We start from the raw sequence: 16,078 nt of genomic DNA on the forward strand, positions 1-16,078 counted from the left end.
AACACGGTACCAGAAATACACCAGCCTAAATCAACTACAGGCAGCTTACACCAAGGGTCGGGAGCTTGCAGAGCAAGGCAGGAAAGACTGTATGCAGGGGCCTGGCTGCAGCACCTGCACCGTCTGGTCACGTCTAGGGTTGAACACATTCAAGATATTCCTGATACAAGCTGGCTTTAACTCCTACAGACCAGGTAATTGGGGGGAAAAAAAAAAAAAAAAAGTAATCACAATGTGTTACATCTCCAATCTCCATACAATCTTCAGCATTACTGTCTTTATTAAACTGACACTGCATCTGATCTCGCCCAGCACGTCAGTTAGTCTCTGTAAACAGGACAAGTTTAATTGTTTTCATTGCCTGTTTGGATGCGTTTCAAGAACTGTCAGCACTTTGTGGGCATTGCTACAGCTTTATTGTTGCATTCACATCATAAAGAGGCAGTTATAAAAGCCATAGAAATTCAATTATGCAGATGAGATGCAACAGGAACTATAAAAGCTGTACACTTCCTATCTGTGATCAGTCGCCTATTGAAGAATCAAACTTCTTCTTTGATACTTAGCTCTCAATTTGGAATACAGCTGCCCATCACACAGCACTTCACTCGAGAACTAGGGTGAACAAACGTGTGCAAGAACTGGTGTGGCAACATCCCTGGGACACGACAGCAGAGAAATGGTAAAGGCAACAGCAACAGGGTTTCTGCCATGATATTAAGGCATGAGAGGAGGCAGACGGTTTATTTATGATCGGCTCATTGCTAGGCATGACTAAAATCCTCAAAGGTGACCAAAATACCAAGACTGCAGTAAGACCAAACACCAACTGGTGTTTCATTTATCACTAACAGAAGGAAGATGTGAAATGACTAGTTAAGGGCAAGTTTGTCACAGACTCAGTAACTTCAAAACTACAGGAGAGTTTTTACCTTTTTTTCCTTATAATATACCCAAATACAACTATGGGTATGCAAAAGAAAGTGTTTTCACTTAAGGAAACATAGTAAAACCTCATCAATACTAAAAACCTTCACTGTGGCTGTCCCACCACCTGTTGCTGTAAGCTAGACTAAAAATTCACCTCTTTAATCGTGGCGCAACTATCAAACTGCAGTGTGTATTATCACCTTGCCGATGTGCCTGCAAAAACCCTCCATTGAACAATGACAGGACTTCTCCATCCCTGTACCAGATATTCCCCATCAGTTAAAATTCAAGGAGAATTTTGTTATGGAGAAGGTTCAAGGAATGACGTATCACAGGAGAAAATAAACAGGGAGCTCCTGCCAAAGAATCTTACTTAAACAGAAGTATTAATCTGAATAGATGACTACATAAACTATTAACTACTGCTGGATTAGCAGCTAATAAGCTAAGAAATTGGTTACTGTAATACTGTTAGTCTTATACAAGGTTACATTTTTCCATCCAACTGGCACACTAATATGGACACAGCTGCTTCCATCTCCCCTGCAGGAGGCAGAACGCGTATCTTGGTGGTGGAATACAACATTCCAAAACTCTGAGCCAAAACTCTTTTAAGTGTATTTTAAAAATTAAACTATTTCACAAGTTTGAAGCATATAAAACCAGAACATTATATTATCAGAAAAAGTTGAAACTGTGTGTGTAATGGAAAGTTTAAATTTATTAACTGTGTCCACGATTAAAAAAAACCAAAAATCTAAGACCAACTCTTAAGTGTCAAACTGGTATAAATTTGTTTCTGTGATCTGGGTGTAAACAACTACAGGATGCAAGCACACTTAATTCCTTCTAGATGTACATTGTTTCATTTTTTCCTGGTACATCTGGTTTCCATACAAAAGGCAAGTTTCCCACAAGCTTTTACAAACTTTACTTTATTGGTTGCAGTTATATAAAATGTGTCATGATTGTTCCATCTAGCTGGTCATTAAGTGCTTGCAACACCACAGAGACTCTAATACATCTGTGACTCACGGGAGGTATTGCATGCTGGAGGTGAAAAAGCCCTCTTCAGTTCTTACCTGCATTTACAGTATCTTCAGAGAGGCTACAATGTTCAAAAGCAATGACAACCCCACTTTTATGTCAAATTGTAATTTTTAATGTTTTCATTAGAATAGTCTTTATATCACTCTCCAATAGAAGAAACAATATAACTAACAGCAAACTTTAATACAGGAACATGCTCCAAGATTAACAACCCAAAATGAAAACAAAATGAAATTAATGTAAAATGTAAATCACATATAGTACAATTGAAGTGTCCAAAACAATTTAAATAATTTTAAATATTTTATTTTTTTAAACTTGCTACAAATGCTTTATACAATATTTCAACATAAAGTCCCCATAACAGAAATGTAACAAAATGGGAATGATAGTGAAAGTGAAAGTTAAAGTGGCACAAATTCACCAAACAAGTATTAAACTACAAATTTTAAGAGGTAGATTACTTTTTAAGTCAAGAACAAAAAATAAAAGGGGTGGCTGTATAAAGAAACTAGTCACTTTCCATCAATTCTGTCATTAATCTTGAAAGCTCTATGAACACGTGACAAACGGTATTTCCATAAAAAGCTGTTACGAACAACAGACCAATTTGCTGTCTTAAGTTATTAGATAGAGGTGTACGACCTTTTAGAGTAATTATATATTTAACTTTCAAAATATACAGGTATGTAGTCCTGGTCTAGCCTTCTTATCAATAAAAAGATACACTGCATTCATTATATATACGGTATTTAGAAATTGATAGCGGTATTTCATTGCTATATAAAGTTTCAATTGCATGTATAAATAGGAATTTGGAAAATCCACAAAACATCCAAATCAGGCTTTTTTCCCATCGTATGCTGGACATCTAAAAGACTCAAAGCGAGGAGGAAAGGGGGAAGAAAAGGAAAAATTCTTTTGTGCTAAGTTGGCCTCTACTAATTCATTTAGACAAAAGGCTGTAAGAGACTCAATACATGACAAAAATACTTTGAGTGCAGCAACATTTGTTGTCCCTGAATCTACACTGAATTATAAAATTAAGGAACCTGCTTTGCCAAGTACACAACTGACTGCCTGTGTGCCATTCATCAGAGTACAGACAAAACTGGGATCTAAGCAAACACGAGAGCAAGAGATTTGGTTTAGTCAATCCCACTATTTCTGTTGATGGTTTCATGTGGGGTTTGTTTTGTTTTTAATAGTACCCTTCTATCTGAATCATCCTGTAGCCCAGCACATGTGTCAGGCACAAAAGAAAATCTATGCCTGGCACTGAATATTAGCAAGAAGCCTGCAGGCAATTTTATGATTGTGAGTCAGCTTCAGCTGGTTTCGCAAGCTTGGTGGATTTCACATCCATTGTCGTAGTGCTTATCCTAAGTTGAGCATGCAACAGCTCTACCATGTCATTAAGGGATTTTTTTGTTTGTTTTGTTTTTACAGGAGATTCCTAGAAAATAAAAGACAAAAACTGAAGATAAATGACAAAACAAACAATTTGTGAACGGAGTATGTTTACACAGAAAAACTGAAAGGTGAAAAACAAATTTGGAGACAAATATTACATGAAGCAAGTCTTGGAAAAATATTAAAGATTTCCTGGGAAAAAAAACCCAAACCAACAGTGCCTACATAGAATAGAACCGAAGTTAGCCTGTGCTAACATTAGTGTATGAAGGCAAAAAAATTCTTCACACTATATACTTGATATAAAAAAAAAGTTGACTAGACAATCTAGATTTAGGAACATTATTTCAGAAACAGAAAGCAAAAATTCCTCTAGCATAACTATTCATTAAACCAGCAAAGAATGCAAGCTGCCAAAGTAAACTAACAGTATTTGAGACAGTCAAGGAAATCTTACCCCTAGGTAAATTGTTATGTACCCCAAATACTATATTAAACAACTCCCATATGCACAGATTTCCAAGTACTTGGTTATTTTTCTTAAGATCAAATGATTAATTTAGATCGAAAGACTTGTCATTCTGGCTTCAAATTCTACTGATCTGTTCTGGCATCATGTAAAACAGTTTCACACATAACGCTAAGAGAGCAGCTGATGAGAATTAAGTAACACCAAGATGTTTATGTCCCAGGAGAACAGGCCTGGTAGACATTTCTTGTTCTTTAAAGGCATTTTTTTACACCATTAGTCTCCAAATTCCAGTAACATTTTTCTTCAACACGTCCTAATTTGGGTATTGACTATTTTAAGCCAAATTCCCCTCTAGCACTTTGAAACAATTCTGTTATATTGAACCTTTATAAAGTATTTCCTCAAAATTTTCACCTAGGAGGTCTTCACTGAAAGACACACAAGCTGCAAACAGTTTGGATTTTGACACTTCTTGTCAAATTCTGTTATGGGACACGCATTCGGAAGGAGGCTGCCAGTTCCTCCCCCTTCTCCACTATCAATGACTTTGATAAAAAAAAACCAAAACACTACCTCCAGCCATAAACCTGGTGTTAATTACAGTCACACACTGCAATTACAAAAACCAAAAGAACTCTTGATTACCAGTGAGCTTTGTGAAAGTTACTCGGCAAATCAGACACCTGTTTCCAGGAGTAACAGGGCAGAAGCATGCTGGTGAAAGTTATAAACACTTTGCAAAATATCCTACTGATTTGAGAAACTACGTGGAGATGTAAGTCGGGACTCAGGCACATTGATTAAGGTTTTATTTTATTTATTGAAGTATTACCCTTTCTTGTGATTAAAATGCTTTTCAAAAAGAAACAGAACTTTAATTATAAAATTTGTTTATACTGAAACACAAGAGCACGATACTTCTAACAAATTTACATGTTCATGTAACTTTTCTTACATGTCTATTTCCCTTATATTAGGTATTTGATGATCTGACTCAGTATGCACATACATTTTTGAAGTATTTGGTCATGGTTTTTTTCTCATCTATGATACGCAGAGAATGCTTTTTATTCAAAAAACAACAATGCAAGTTATTTTAGTGAGTGAAAAATGCAGTCACTTTTAGCTCAGCAAACCTCCATAAACTAAATCTAGAATGATTTCGGGCCACCATATGTGTTAGATATCAAATACAAGGTCAGTGTCTCCAATAACATTAAGTTTAATGACGTTAAGTTTATTTGCACTCAGGTACTGACATTTTTTTTTTTCTCCAGAGTTTTCAATTCATAATTAAAGACATTCTCTATACAAACTATGTATTATTTCATGACAACATGACAAAATGCATCAAGTATGTACATCATACCTCAGCATGACTGAGCTATTTAACCATGTTTTAGGAAATGCAACCTCTTTTTATTTTTTGAGATTCTCATACTTAAATAAGACCAAGAAAACTGGCAAAACAGCAAGCAACGTGTTCCTGTGTTGTTTCAACTTCAAATTAAATGCTTACCTGAAATCTTTTAGTTCTTGCTTTGTACTGCTTTCATCTCTTTTGTTTTCTGCTGCCTCTGCATTTGCCGCCTGCTGTAGGCTTCGTGTAATAGGTCCTCCAATCCTCTCTCTACATTTTACAGTGAACCTGTCTGCCTTTTTCTTACTTGCCACAGCAGATTTACTTGGCAAAACAGCTTTATTATTCCTTTGTATTCTGACGTGCAACTTCCGGGAAGCTTTGCTCGAGATTCCAGAGGAACTGTTCTTAGCGACCACCTTAGTTTTTTTCCCATCAACATGGGACATTTTGGACACTCTTACAGGACTAGAGTTCCTCAGTGACGTAGATGAATTTGGCTTTTTAGATCGAATAGGAGGTACAAATTTAACGTTCTGTTTTGATTTGAAGGATGCAGAGGGAAGTTGGACTTGTGCAGGTCCTGAGGTCCGTGCCCTCGTCTTGCCCAAGTGAGGCTGCATGCTTTGCATTTTGATTTCTGCATCTGCTGTTCGCCTGCGCTGGTTGTTGCCTTTTTCACTGCTTGCAGGCGAAGGAGAACTCGCACTTTTTTTCGAAGAATTCTTTTTAGAGGAGGGAGAGATGGGTTTTTTGGGACAGCTGTATGACGCGTGTTTGTTCAAACTTCCAATATAAGTGAACTCTCTATTACAGTAGGGACAGATGTGAGGGTCGGACTCGGATGGATTATTTTTCAATTCTGCCTTCTGCTGGGCAGATTTCTTTTTTTGCAAGATAGCTTTCTGGACAAGTTGGTTTTTCTTTTTCAATGCACTTATTTTTAGTTTATTTGAGGACATTTTGCTAATCTCGACATTGAAATTAAGTCTTTTAGGCTGACCCATTCGTCTGAAGGCATTCTTTCCAGGGCCAGCTATAACCACCATACCATTCTTGGGCTGCACTGTCTGTTTCAGTGGAACTGGATTTTTTTTAGGTGTGTATCTCTTTTTATCACTGGCAGATGCACAGGCCAGTATGTGTTTGTGTAACTCAGGCATGTTATCAACACTCTTCCCACATTTTGTGCATCGAATGGCAGTAGTAAAAGTCTGTGGAATATTGTGGGTAGTGAAGTTTGTTGCAGTAACTCCGATACCCATAGGATTACGATGGTGATACTGAAATGGTGGTGGTTTAAAGCTTGGGTAGTGTTGATTGAGGCCCATACGAACATCTGGATCTTTAGATTTTACTCCAGAAGCCATTATTTTTATAGTAGTATAAAGCTCTTCAGAGGAATCATTTAGATCTTCATCTTCCTCCTCTTTAGAAAGTTCCAAAGAATCTTCTGGCAGGCTCTGCATGTGCTCCACGTTTGCCTTACTGGGGTCAGTAAAATTCTGGGGTCTCAAAGTCCCACTTTCAAACTCATGATGTGTGCACTCTTTGTCTGGATGAAGATCCCGCTGATGCTGTTGCAAATTGCACAAAAAAGCAAATTCCTTTTTACAGACCGAGCAAACAAAGATATTTCCTACTCCATGAAGCAGAAAGCGATGTTCTGACAAGTCTGTTTTATCCCTAAAAAGCTGTACACAGAATTCACATTTGAAGGGCCATTCTTCAGCATGAATGGATAAATGCTTCGTTAGGTCTTTAATGGAAAGAAAAGGTGATTCACAGACATTGCACACAAAGCTTTTATTGAATGTTTCCTGCACTACTCCCGATTCACTTGAAGTATGAGGATCTTCTCTTGCTTTCTGTTGTTCATTTTCAGCTTCCTCCTGTTTTATTATTGGGAGAGTATTTTCAAGATTATCAGCAGAGGAAACAACAGACGAAACTACCGAAAGAGGGGGTGGAGATGGAGATGATGAAGATGATGAAGAGGAGAAAGAGGAGGAAGAGGAGGAAGATGATGAGGAAGACAGTGTCGGAGGACCAGGTGAAGCAGCAGAAATAAGAGGCTCAACAGAAGGAACAGGAGATGGAGAAGGAGAAACTGTAGGTGAAAGAACTGGCAGTGGGGACTGGGTAGTAGTGTTAGAAAGGGGCGATGGACAAGAAGAAGTGTTAGTGGCACTGGCAGAGACATCGGGAATTGGTAACGGCACCGTTGGAAGAAGGGGAGGAGGGGACGTAGCAACTGTTAACACAGGCGGGCAGGGCGGGGGGGAAGGAGGATTGGTTGGTGTCAGCAAAGGAGGCAGCTGGCACATGGAAGGTACAGCAGATGCCTGTGGCACAGGCGAAACGGAGGAACTGAGGGGCTGAGTGTCAACAGAGGACGATGCAGACAGACTGAGATCCGTGTCAGGCTCTGCCTGAGGCTCCAGGGATTTGCTTGGGCTCGTGCTCCTGTTCACACTGAGCGTGCTGTCTGCGGCCGCATCCGTCCCATTATACTCATTCAGCAGAACCTTCTGTAACATGCAAGTGGTTGGTTTCTTCTTTTTAATACCACTACAGGTTGGCTGTATAGAATTTTCTTTACATTCCCTCATTTCAGCATCGCTGCAAGGCTTCTTATGCACACTTAAATCTAAAACAGACTCCCAGGGAACCTGATTCTTGTTTTTGACATCAGACCTTTGTTTCACACCACTAGATAAATCCAGTGGCTGCTGGTTGCACACGTTGCCAAAAGTCGGAGCTGCTGTCCAGTCTTTTGATATTTTATAGTCTTCAAAGCAAAGAGGGCTCAAAGTCTCTTTTTCCTCCCTTCCAGTCAAGCTCCAAGCAGGTGAGTTGCTGTGGCTTTCTAACTTTGGCATTTTTGAGCATCGAATATTATCATTCCACACAGTTTTTCCCTCACCTGATTTGACAAAGTCTCGAAGTACTGGACTGTGCTGTGGAGAACTGGGAGGTGAGCTGGTCCTTCTTTTAAATCTACTGGATACTGGAGGCAAAATAGGCGAGGATGTAACAGAAGGTCCTAGTTTAGGGATTTCACTTGACGGAGTTATCTTCTTGCTGTCCTGGGTCTGAAGAAGCTGTTTTAATTTTGATGATAAATAAACACCTTTTTCTTTATGAAAAGGTAAGCTTTCTGTTGAAATGGTAAGAGGGATATTTAAAGAACTAGTAGGAGTTATAGGTTCTGGGTCTACTTCAGTTTTTATTTTTGGTACAAGAGGAGGGCTGGCAGTTCTCCTCTTTTTGGATTCATTGCTCCCACTGCTAGAGGGCTCCTTAGGAGGTTCATTCACATGTGTCTGTGTAACCTTTAAATTTGGGGAAATTTCCACCGTGACTGGACTGATTATACAATTTAGTCCATACAAGTCTGCAGAGTTGGACTCCATCTGAATCACATCACAATTGCTAGTGCTGCTGTTGGACTGAATTTTACCATCAATGTAATAATTTAAATTTTCAGAGATATTGCTGGAAATATCCATAATATAGACATCATCTACTTCACCCTCTTCTTCTATTTCTGTACTTGCTATATATACACTCTGGACCGGTGGGGCCTGCTCTGTCTGAAGCGGTGGCTCTTCAGTGAAGAATCCTTTTCTTCTGACACCTTTGGGAATAAGATGACGCTCGTGAACCCTACGCTGATGCCTCCGCATGTTGGTGTGAGTTCCAAAAACCTTTTTGCAGTATTTACATGGATGCAATTCTTTGGGCTCCTTATTTTCCTCAGCAAAAGCAGAGTTTGACATTTCCTGAGGAACTTTCTCAGAATCCAAGACAACAGAGTCTTGCACAAGACTGGAAACATTCAGGTCATCTTTAAGACCATCATCCACAATTACTTGGTTATCAGCAACATTATCCAAGTGTTGTGATGACGTTAGTGTTAAGAACGGTTTCCTTTTTGGCCCTGCCTCATGGCGTCGCTCATGTCTTCGCCTGTTAATTTGAGTACCAAAGGCTTTCCCACAATACCGACACTTGAAAGCGTGGTTAACAGTAGATATATGGATGTGCATGTGGCGTTCGAGTCCTTGCTTTGTTGTAAACTTCCTCTCACAATGCTGACAGGGAAACATAAATGTTTCCGGAACATCACCATTTGATTCACCTCTCACTTTCGGAATTTTCACCACAAGTTTTTTCTTTGGAGAGCTTTCTGGAGATTCTTCTGATGTACTCTTTTGCTCTTCCATAGAGTCTAACTTTTCTTCACATATCAAAGGCATTTCAGCATTTTCTTTAGGCATATTGATATCTTCTATCTCCTCTTCATCTTCCTCTTCCTCATCATCCTCCTCCTCCTCATCATCATCATCTAAATCATCTGATGTACAGTTTATTGCTTCTCCTTGTTTGTCTTCAGTCACCATTTGTGGTTCACTGGCAGGGCTGGGGATCATCAGCTTTGGAAGTACATCTTGATTTACCATTTCCTGAATCACAGCTGTTTGTTCCAGGGACAGCACAGCAGAAACAGAAGGCGTTTCATCTTCCTCTTTATGACCTGATACACAAGTATGAAAAGAAAAGCATGAGAGATTTTTACTAAACGCTTCAAAGTACGCTACACCTTTCTTCTGCCTCTTCCTCTAACGCAACATATCCAACATTTATGACCCAACAACACCACTACTGCTCGCTCTTGTGATTCAGCGTAAAACTGTATTCAGAAATTTCCTTTCCGGAACTTCAGCAAAATGTAGTCAAGTGCCTGTACTTAACAAAGAATCTCTGAATTGAACACTGCGGAAAAGAAACCAAAAACAGCCTAAAGAGTACAAGAACATTTCAAGGTAGACTTCAGAATATTTCAAGAAACCTCCAAGAAACTTTCACTGACATTTCTTACAGCAAGTGTCAGGAAAGTACTGCAATACATAAAGTATATAGGAAACCTGTCACGAAAATTTCGGATTTTGAGCATCTTCTCCAAATTATTAACAACAAAACAGTCTAGATTTGTAGTATCATGCATAGCTAGCATGGTACTTTCCATACTTTATATCAGATTTTCTATTAGCCATTGCTGAATGGCTATTTCCCATACTTCTGGATCAGAGCCTGCATGCATCTTATTTATTGTTGTGGTTGGATTCTTTACTCACACCTCTGCATGCTGGTCTGGCCTATCTGCAGGCAGATAGATTCATTGCTGAAGAAAATAACTTTGCTGCCAATTCACACAGTGTTGCATAAGTGGTTACATGTAGAGAGCAAGAAGCTCCTCTCCGTTCCCCAGCTGGGGCATAAGACACCTGGAACAGTGGTGCACGTGTTGTACAAGCAGAAGGGACAAGGGAGTGAAAGAATGGGAAAGTTATGGGTCAAAGGAAGGTCAAGAAAAGAAGCTTGAAAGAAATCAGTACCCACACTGAGCTTTAAACATTGGTCACATGGCACTGGCAAGTTTTACATTCTTGTAGAACAGACAAAAAACTATACATTTAAAATATCTCTCAGGCATTTTTACAGATATACTATGGGAAAAAGCCGAGCCAATTCATAAACAACCTTTGTGGATAATCTTTAGAACAAACAGCATGCTTAGCGAGTTGGTACATTAATACTGGGGTTTTTTTCCACTTGACACTGACTTCTGTTAAAGAGCAATAAATAATGACTGTACAACTAAGCTTCAAAGACATTATTTTAGAACAAGGACTTTGCTCTGCTCTTCTCTTCTAAGAAGCTTAGATTTATGTTTAAATTTTACAGTACATTAGCTCTTCCTGTTGTCAGAGTTGCATATTTAATGACATAGTTCTGATATCCTAGTTCCTTACTAATAAGAAAGTTTGGGCAAACAATATTAACACATTCATTTCGCTGCACTAACATACTAAATGTGACCAAAAGCGACCCTTGATTCAAAAAGAGTTAGAAGGAAAAAAAATAAGATACTTGAGAACTTACCCTCTTTAGAATCCCTCATATCTGCAGAAGTAGAATCCAAATCAGGCTTTTTCTGTTTTGTATCCGCTGCCTTCTTTCCCTTGTTTTTACCTTCCTGAGTCTTTTTCTTTCCTGGGGAGAAAAAACCCCAACATTATTATTCCTGTCCAACAATTTTTATTTTTCATATTTGAGTGGCAGAATTAAAACACCCAGTTTTGGAATATAACACTTCTATACAAACCCTATTTTTCCAAGGAAAACAAATGACAGATCATTAAACAGGACAGCATTCAGATAAAGCAGTAAGTCTCTAGAGCCAGGAAGAAATCAAAAGTAAAGATGCTCCAAGCCCCAGTGAGCGCAGTGACGAGTGTCGTTCCTCAGAGACTGGTGCTGGGACCAGCTCTATTTAACATCTTTGTTGGTGACATGGACAGTGAGACTGAGCACACCCACAGCAAGTTTGCAGGTGACACTGAGCTGGTGGTGCTGCCGACACGCTGGAGGGAAGGGATGTGCCATCCAGAGGGACCTGGACAGCCTGGAGAAGTGGGTCCGTGTGAACCTCATGAGGTTCAACAAGGCCAAGCGCAAGGTCCTGCCCATGGCTCAGGGCAACCCCCGATACCAATACAGGCTGGGGGAGGAAGGGACTGAGAGCAGCCCTGGGGAGAAGGACTTGAGGTGTTGGTGGATGAAAAGCTGGACATGAGCCACGTGTGCTCGCAGCCAGAAAGCCAACCTTGTCCTGGGCTGCACCAAGAGCAGGGTGGGCAGCAGGGCGAGGGGGGGATTCTCCCCCTCTGCTCTCCTCTCAGGAGACCCCCCTGCAGGGCTGGGTCCAGCTCTGGGGGCACCAACAGCAGAAGGACACGGACCTGCTCGAGCGGGGCCAGAGGAGGCCACGAAGAAGCTCGGGGGACTGGAGCACCCCCTGTGAGGACAGGCTGAGAGAGTTGGGGGGTTCAACTGGAGAAGAGAAGGCTCCAGGGAGACCTTAGAGCGGCCTCCCAGGGCTGAAAGGAAAGCTGGGGAGGGACTCTGCATCAGAGAGTGTAGGGATAGGACGAAGGGTAACGGTTTTAAACTGAAAGAGGGGAGATTCAGAGTAGATGTAAGGAAGAAATGCTTCCCTGTCAGGGTGGCAAGACTCTGGCACAGGTTGTCCAGAGAAGCTGTGGCTGCCCCCTCCATGGAAGGGGTCAAGGCCAGGTTGGACGGGGATTTGGGCAACCTGGGCTAGTGGCATGTGTTGGGCATGGGTATTGGTCCAGATGATCTTTAAGGTCCTTTCCAACCCAAACCGTTCTAGGATTCTGTGATAAGAGAGTTTCTAAAAACCCAAGACTCCATAATACTTTACACACTTTCAAAGCCAGAAGAGAGTATCATGGAAAGATAGTGTTGAGCGTTAACTAGCCCGCATCATACAGCTACCCAATGCCTTCATATGGCTGTTAAATTACTGTACCTCATACAAGTATATAGCAAATATGAAATTTCTTCATGTATTATTAATACTCAATATTAATTGGAAGCCCTTATGAAGTAGAAACCCACAGAGGTTTCTCTACTTGTATGAACATTCTGAATAATGACTTAAAAAGAGTTATAATAAAAGCAATGAAGTAATAACCATATTATGAGAATACTAAAACCAGCACGATCTTGACCAACAAGGCAAAAACAGTAAAACCAAATTAGATGGAACTGGGTAACAGTAAAATACAAAGGTATTTCATTGCATCCACTGACACAAGTTTGCTAATGCTTTCAAATGTTAGCAAAACTAAGAAGCATGTGTTAGTTGCACAGATGATGAACACAATGGAGACTAGGGCAAAATGTCATTATGCAAAGACCCAATGAGTGATGCAAGATGTAAAGACATTGAAAACTTAATTTACCAATGTACTACAAAGTTATACTGCTATTTTTTTCCATAATCCTCAAGATTCAGTCCTATAGTATATGGAAACTATGATAAGGACTGTGTAATAACAAACAAAACTTCAAGGTCTTCCAATTCAATCCATTGCAAAGATCGTTTTCTCCATACAGAAAGGTTATTGTACATACAACACTGTGTTTGAGACACCACTCTCTTCTGAAACTTCACACTTCTACACATCACCTCTCAGGAATGAGAATTGTCCAGAATCAGCAGTCCAAATTCCTGTTTTGCCCCCTCCAAAACACAAAATGCTACTTTTTAACACACTGATCCTTCCCTCTAATCAGAAGCGTGCGTCATAGCCCTAAATCCATTTCTTATTTAGAAGCACATTCTTCCAACTCACAATCCTGTCAACGAGTTCCTCCTTTTTTTTTTTTCCTCGAAAATATTTTTCACATCTTGAGCCAAGAAACTGAAATGCCTTTTAAAAAAATGTTCTTTTATTCAAACTGAAAATTTCCAAGTATGCACCCCCCCAGTAGAACAGACGAGAGACAGGTCAGCTTTAAAAGGAAATGCTTGGTTTTATTTGAACATTCTATTCTATCTAAATAATTATCTCTATTTCCTCTCAAGGAGCTCAGATATCACAGGCTCTCCCCTAATTCTGGTTTCAGTCTCATGTATGTAATTATCCTTCTTTTTTATTTTCTTACTCACATTTAACAGTTTTTAGTCTGAGAAACTGGTAACAGAATTCATTCTCAGAATGAATTTTTGTCACCTTTGGAAAATACACATGCACTCTTCCTAAAGTGAACCAGCAATTCTCTCATAACATCCTCAAATATTGTAGCAATACTCGTGCTAAACCTGTGTCTAAACCTGCCATAATGAACCAACACTGGTTTATTTGACAATACAAGATTCAGTTGTATTTTACACCAAACACCTACACATCGATCCAAGGTTTAGCATATATTTTAGCGTTCTCAGGCATAAGGGATTTAAGCACATCTTTACCTGACAGGCTACTGAATGTCCAGTTTGAACGGAATTTTTATTATCAGCACCTCTAGTGTTTGTAATTACAACTGGTAGTACCAACATCTGAGTACCAAGGATTTCAAATAAGTTTCCACAAATATTTGCCAATCTTCCTGAAATTGTTCTTGAAATGTACAGCCACACAATCAAACAGTTCTATTTCTAGGTAAACGTCTAAATGTATGTTCCTAGGGAATCAAACATGCATCACCATGCATCTTAGGAGCGACTTAACAAAACATGTTTAATTGCTAGTACCCTGCAAGAGCTATCAACTCTTCTGCAGACCACTACTGTTTAAAGTCCAACATCGGTATCTTGACTTAAATGACTGAATTCTAGATTCATCTCTCATCTCTACAGGTGAGACTGGAAACAAGCAGAAGACTGGGCCACAGGCCCCTCTCATCTAAGCCAGACTTGGCCACACTTAAGAGACAATCTTTTACTAGATGCTGCAGCGTATGAAGTCACTGGGCAATTCTACATCTAATTCTACAGCAGCACTGAATTTCAGCATAACGTCAAGTTACTGTAAAAGCCTCCAAAGACCCAAATAATTCTTTCTTGTAACAAGATTAGAAATATATTGAGCTCTCTAAAGTGTGAAGTATGTAAAAGCAACAACAAAAATCACTCAGAAATGCAAAAGCGTGTATAGGTGTTTCAATGTGTCATCTGAGAAATCACTAGAATAGCAGGATTTGTAGGCAAAAATGAGTTTCTGAAGTCAAATACTTCTTTATGCTATTGATGGAAAGAAGATAATTTGCAAGTTCTCCTTGGGGGGAAAAAAAAAAAAAAAAAGAGGCAACCTGCTCATGATGCAACCTGCTCACTGATATAGCTGGAAATGTTTCAAGTTCTTGGCCTTTAAGTATAAATGCCTTTGAAGAGAAGATTCACCTAGCACTTACTTGCCCTTACTCAGAATAGTGAGCAGAACTGCTTGCATACATACATCATTTTAGGTGTGTCAGATCAATTTCCAACACATATCAAGTAAGACACCAACCAATTTCTGATTATTTCCTTGTACCAGCTTTAGTCTGTTCATTTTCTAGGTTGCAGCTTTCTTCGTAAAGGTTAAAAGAATCCACTATACTGAAGCATGGCAATTTGACTGTCCCAGATGCATCTATTCCATGGCCCTGAATGTTCAACAGCAGATGCTCAGGAAGAGAATTTAAGAATAGAATAACAGTAAAGTGATACTTCATCGGTATGCTCTCCCAGCTTTCACATATCTAGAGTTCAGGAACTTCTGAAGATATTTAATAGCTTTTGATAGACTTTCCTCCATTAGTTCTCAAAGTGCTTTTAAAGCCTTGTAAACCTGAAAGATTTGCATCATTTTCTTCCTGCAGATTTTCAATGAAAAATGCAACCTACTATTCCAATAAAAGGAATATCAATGAGTAGTAGCTCAAGGTCTGTCCCTTAATTTTCTTACAGTGTAAGATTTCAAGAACTAACAGCAGCCTGCAGAAAGGGGAAAATGCCTCAGAAAACAGAACCTGGTGGAAGCCTGAGTATAAGTACACACGTGCACTTACCATCAGGTTCCTGAAGGGTCCTACATGGCTGCTACTGCCAGCTGGATCCTCCACTTCGTCTAAACAAGAAAGATACAGGAATGAAACACAGGGAAAGTGAAATGGAAACAATGACAAAAGAATAAATGAAGGGCAGAAGTTAATATATGTGTATGCACATTAAAAGAATTGCAAAAGAAAGATGCAAAGGATAATGAATGAAAGGAACAGATGGAAAGTAGCTACTTGTCTACAGTGACAAAGATCAAGAGAGGAATGCATCCATTGTCTTGCACCTTAATTTTTAAATAGGGTTCCTTTTTCTCCCCTTTCCTTCGCTTATATTGTAGACAGGTCAGCACAAGCCTTATCTGCCTCTACACCTTTACAAAACCTGTGCAACATTTAGCACAAACACTGAAACAGTCACAGGAGATCTCATG

The 16,078-nt window shown here is 39.5% G+C and overlaps 1 protein-coding gene across 3 annotated transcripts in view; it reads right to left on the reverse strand.

Moving 5' to 3' along the window:
- The window catches only part of PRDM2 (PR/SET domain 2), a 28,385-nt gene extending 12,668 nt beyond the window's left edge, over positions 1-15,717 (reverse strand). For 2 of the 3 annotated variants that reach the window (XR_003399867.1, XM_026862803.1), the window contains exons 1-3: positions 15,657-15,717; positions 11,175-11,285; positions 5,385-9,765 (exon numbers count right to left, since the gene is read on the reverse strand). Coding sequence is in view for 2 of the 3 variants with exons in the window: in XM_026862803.1 (XP_026718604.1) it covers positions 5,385-9,765; positions 11,175-11,193 (4,400 nt within the window). In the remaining variant the exon portion in view is untranslated. Of the gene's footprint in view, positions 1-1,768; positions 3,437-5,384; positions 9,766-11,174; positions 11,286-15,656 lie in introns of those variants that run through there. The other variant, XM_026862804.1, reaches the window with a different exon arrangement.
- Positions 15,718-16,078: the final 361 nt, after the last annotated feature.

Source organism: Athene cunicularia (genome assembly GCF_003259725.1).
Source record: "Athene cunicularia isolate RWA chromosome 21 unlocalized genomic scaffold, athCun1 chr21_part1, whole genome shotgun sequence".
Taxonomy (NCBI): domain Eukaryota; kingdom Metazoa; phylum Chordata; class Aves; order Strigiformes; family Strigidae; genus Athene; species Athene cunicularia.